The following is a 2,877-nucleotide window of genomic DNA, read 5'->3' as shown; positions in this document are numbered from 1 at the left end:
ATTTCTCTTTTTTTAAGATGGTGAGTAGCAGAACTATTAGCATATCAGGCAAAATACTCAGCAGCGTTTCATCTGTCCTTAACGTCCTGAGTTCAAATTTCACTGAAGTCGATTTTGCCTTTCGTCTTGTAGGTGATAGGGCCACCATCTTTGGGTAACCCTATCCCGTACAATCAATTTTCTTCAATAAGGAAACGAAAACGCTGAATGAATTGAATAACAGCATAACAAATATTTATTACGAGGTGCTCAGCCTTACATCTCAGGATAACGGCTTTGCTAGGTCGCCCTTTATGGTTGGTGTGAAGACAGCATTAGTATAGTTGCTGGATGGTTAAGCCATTCTTCACTGTCTCCGTGGTAGACTGTGTTGACTCAAAGCAGAGTTGACAGAGTGGCTCTTAGTGGTCTGGTGTCCTCGAATGTGCAGCGCTAAGAGGTAGAGAAAAGGCGGGAACGCTTGGATATAGGATGACCATGCATGTGCATGAGGGACTTCCTGCATACCTTCCGGAAAACATGTCCCTGCGCATGCATGGGCGAACTCTCCAAAATGGCGACTGGTATTAGGCGTCACTACAGTCTTTTTGGGGACAGTGAAATACGTACCTGTTACACACTGGGGTCGATGTAATTGACTAGCTCCCTCCCACCAAATTTCAGGCCTTGTGCATATTGTAGTAAGGAATATTTTTGTATTTTATGTATTTTTTTAATATCCATCATAACAGGACAAACCTCCATATTGTGCTCTGCATGAGTCCAGTCGGAACAGCTTTTAGAGCACGATGCCGCATGTTTCCATCTCTAGTGAATTGTTGCTCCATTGATTGGTTCACTGAATGGCCTGAAGAAGCTTTATATTCTGTGGCTGAACTTTTTTTCCAAGAAGCAGATACATCTGTACAAAGCATGAGTGTAGGTCTTTTTTGTTTTTGTTTTTGTTTTTAACATTTCATGCAAAACCAATTCTTTGTCCAAACTTTAAGTCCTTTTGTCTTTTTGTATATGACAAACATGAAATTCATTGTAAAATGTAAATTATACGATCACTTCTATAAAAAAGTATTTTCAAATGAATGTTAGTTCATGTTATTCTGTAAGGGGCATAGGGACAGTTTTCCCACTTTCTCTGGTTATACATTCCTCCCTGGACAGGACACTGGCCCATTGCAGGATTATTCATTTTTACCAGCTGAGAGGACTGAAGCAACATGAAATGAAGTGTTTTGTTCAAGAACGCAATGCATCATCTGGTCCATGAATTGAAACCACAATCTTACGATCATGAGTCCAACACCCTAACCACTGAGCCATGTGCCTTCCCTCCCAATAGGTTAGTTTCCCTGAATATCACCAGCATCATCAGCCCCCACCCTCTTCCTCCCTTCTTCCTCTCTTCTTCACCCTCATCCTCCTAGTCCTCCCCACCATGCAAACAGTATCCTTCTAAGACATGCTTGGCCACGGGAAATATTACTTTATCTGGAAACTGGTGAACCCTTAAGCATTCAGATTACTCTGTCAAATGTAATGTTTATTTATTCTTGTTGTTTTGAATTAATCATGCATTATCTTGTGGTTTTGAGATTTTGAAGTTGATTGGTTATTTTTAGCATGGCTGTGTAGGATAGGTGTAAGGGGCCAGATATAGCCAGTTTGAATGAAAAGCAGGTAAAATATTTGAAGGTGCATGGCTCAGTTGTTAGAGCATCAGGTTCATAATCATGAGGTAGTGAGTTCGACTCCCAGACCGAGCTGTGTGTTGTGTTCTTTAGCAAGACACTTTATAAGATGTTGCTTCAGTTCACTCTGCTGTAGAAATGAATTGCAGCATCACTGGTGCCAAGCTGTGTCAGCCTTTGCCTTTCCCTTGGATAACATTGGTGCATGGAGAGGGGAGGCTGGTATGCAAGGTGACTGTTGGTCTTCCATAAACAACCTTGCCCGGACTTGTGCCTCAGAGGGTGACATTCTAGGTGCAACCCCATGGTCATTCATGACCAAAGGGAGTCTTTACCCTTACCCTTTTTATTTGGACCAGAAGTTTAAATGCTAAAAGGTTAAAATCTAACCAGTATGTTTACTGATGTAAGCTTTAATTCATTAGATGAAAAGAATTTGTTTCTCTCGGTGTGTGATCTGTGCTCATTCAGAATCATATTACTGCTCTACTGCCAAAAGGTGTGGAGGCACGTGGCTTAGTGGTTAGGGTGTCAGCCTCATGATTGTAAGATTGTGGTTTCGATTCCTGGACCGGGCAACGCGTTGTGTTCTTGAGCAAAACACTTCATTTCACGTTGCTCCAGTTCACTCAGCTGGCAAAAACGAGTAACGCTGCGATGGACTGGCGTCTTGTCCAGCTGGAGGGGGGAATACATACACCATAGAAACCGGGCCCATGAGCCTGGCTAGGCTTTAAAAGAGCACATTTATTTATTCATACTGCCAAAAGGTACTGAAACAACTGATGGACTCTGGTTTTAAACTGGTTCATAGTCCCAGCAGCTATAGCAACTACTGAAGCAATGCAGTGTAGTGTTGTGCCCAGAAAGAGAAGCACACACTCAATGTCACTTTAAACTTGTGAGTGTGTGTAACTTGGAACCTTAAGCAAAAAACTATCTTTCCTTATATAACTTTCCTCTTGTTTAAAATGGATACCTGTTTTCTTATGTCAATTTGTGAAATTTAGTGTAGGACACTTAATAATGCTGGGAGTGGTTTTTAGCTTAGGAAGTAGATTATGGGGAGTTTTTTTCATAAATATATATTTACTCTACTAAATTGTGAATGCTGCAGCTACTGTATATATATACATATATTTGTACATACATACATACGTGCATATATATATATATATATATATATATATAT

The 2,877-nt window shown here is 40.7% G+C and overlaps 1 protein-coding gene across 1 annotated transcript in view; it reads left to right on the top strand.

Moving 5' to 3' along the window:
* The window catches only part of LOC106867680 (dynein axonemal heavy chain 6-like), a 319,316-nt gene that overhangs the window by 170,877 nt on the left and 145,562 nt on the right, over positions 1–2,877 (top strand). Inside the window, exon 42 of the mRNA XM_052973027.1 lies at positions 732–918. Coding sequence (XP_052828987.1) covers positions 732–918 — 187 coding nt within the window. The remainder of the gene's footprint in view (positions 1–731; positions 919–2,877) is intronic.

Source organism: Octopus bimaculoides, chromosome 14 (assembly GCF_001194135.2).
Source record: "Octopus bimaculoides isolate UCB-OBI-ISO-001 chromosome 14, ASM119413v2, whole genome shotgun sequence".
In the NCBI taxonomy this organism is placed as follows: domain Eukaryota; kingdom Metazoa; phylum Mollusca; class Cephalopoda; order Octopoda; family Octopodidae; genus Octopus; species Octopus bimaculoides.
The sequence above is the reverse complement of the archived record's forward strand: the minus strand, read 5'-3'. Positions and strand labels throughout refer to the sequence as shown.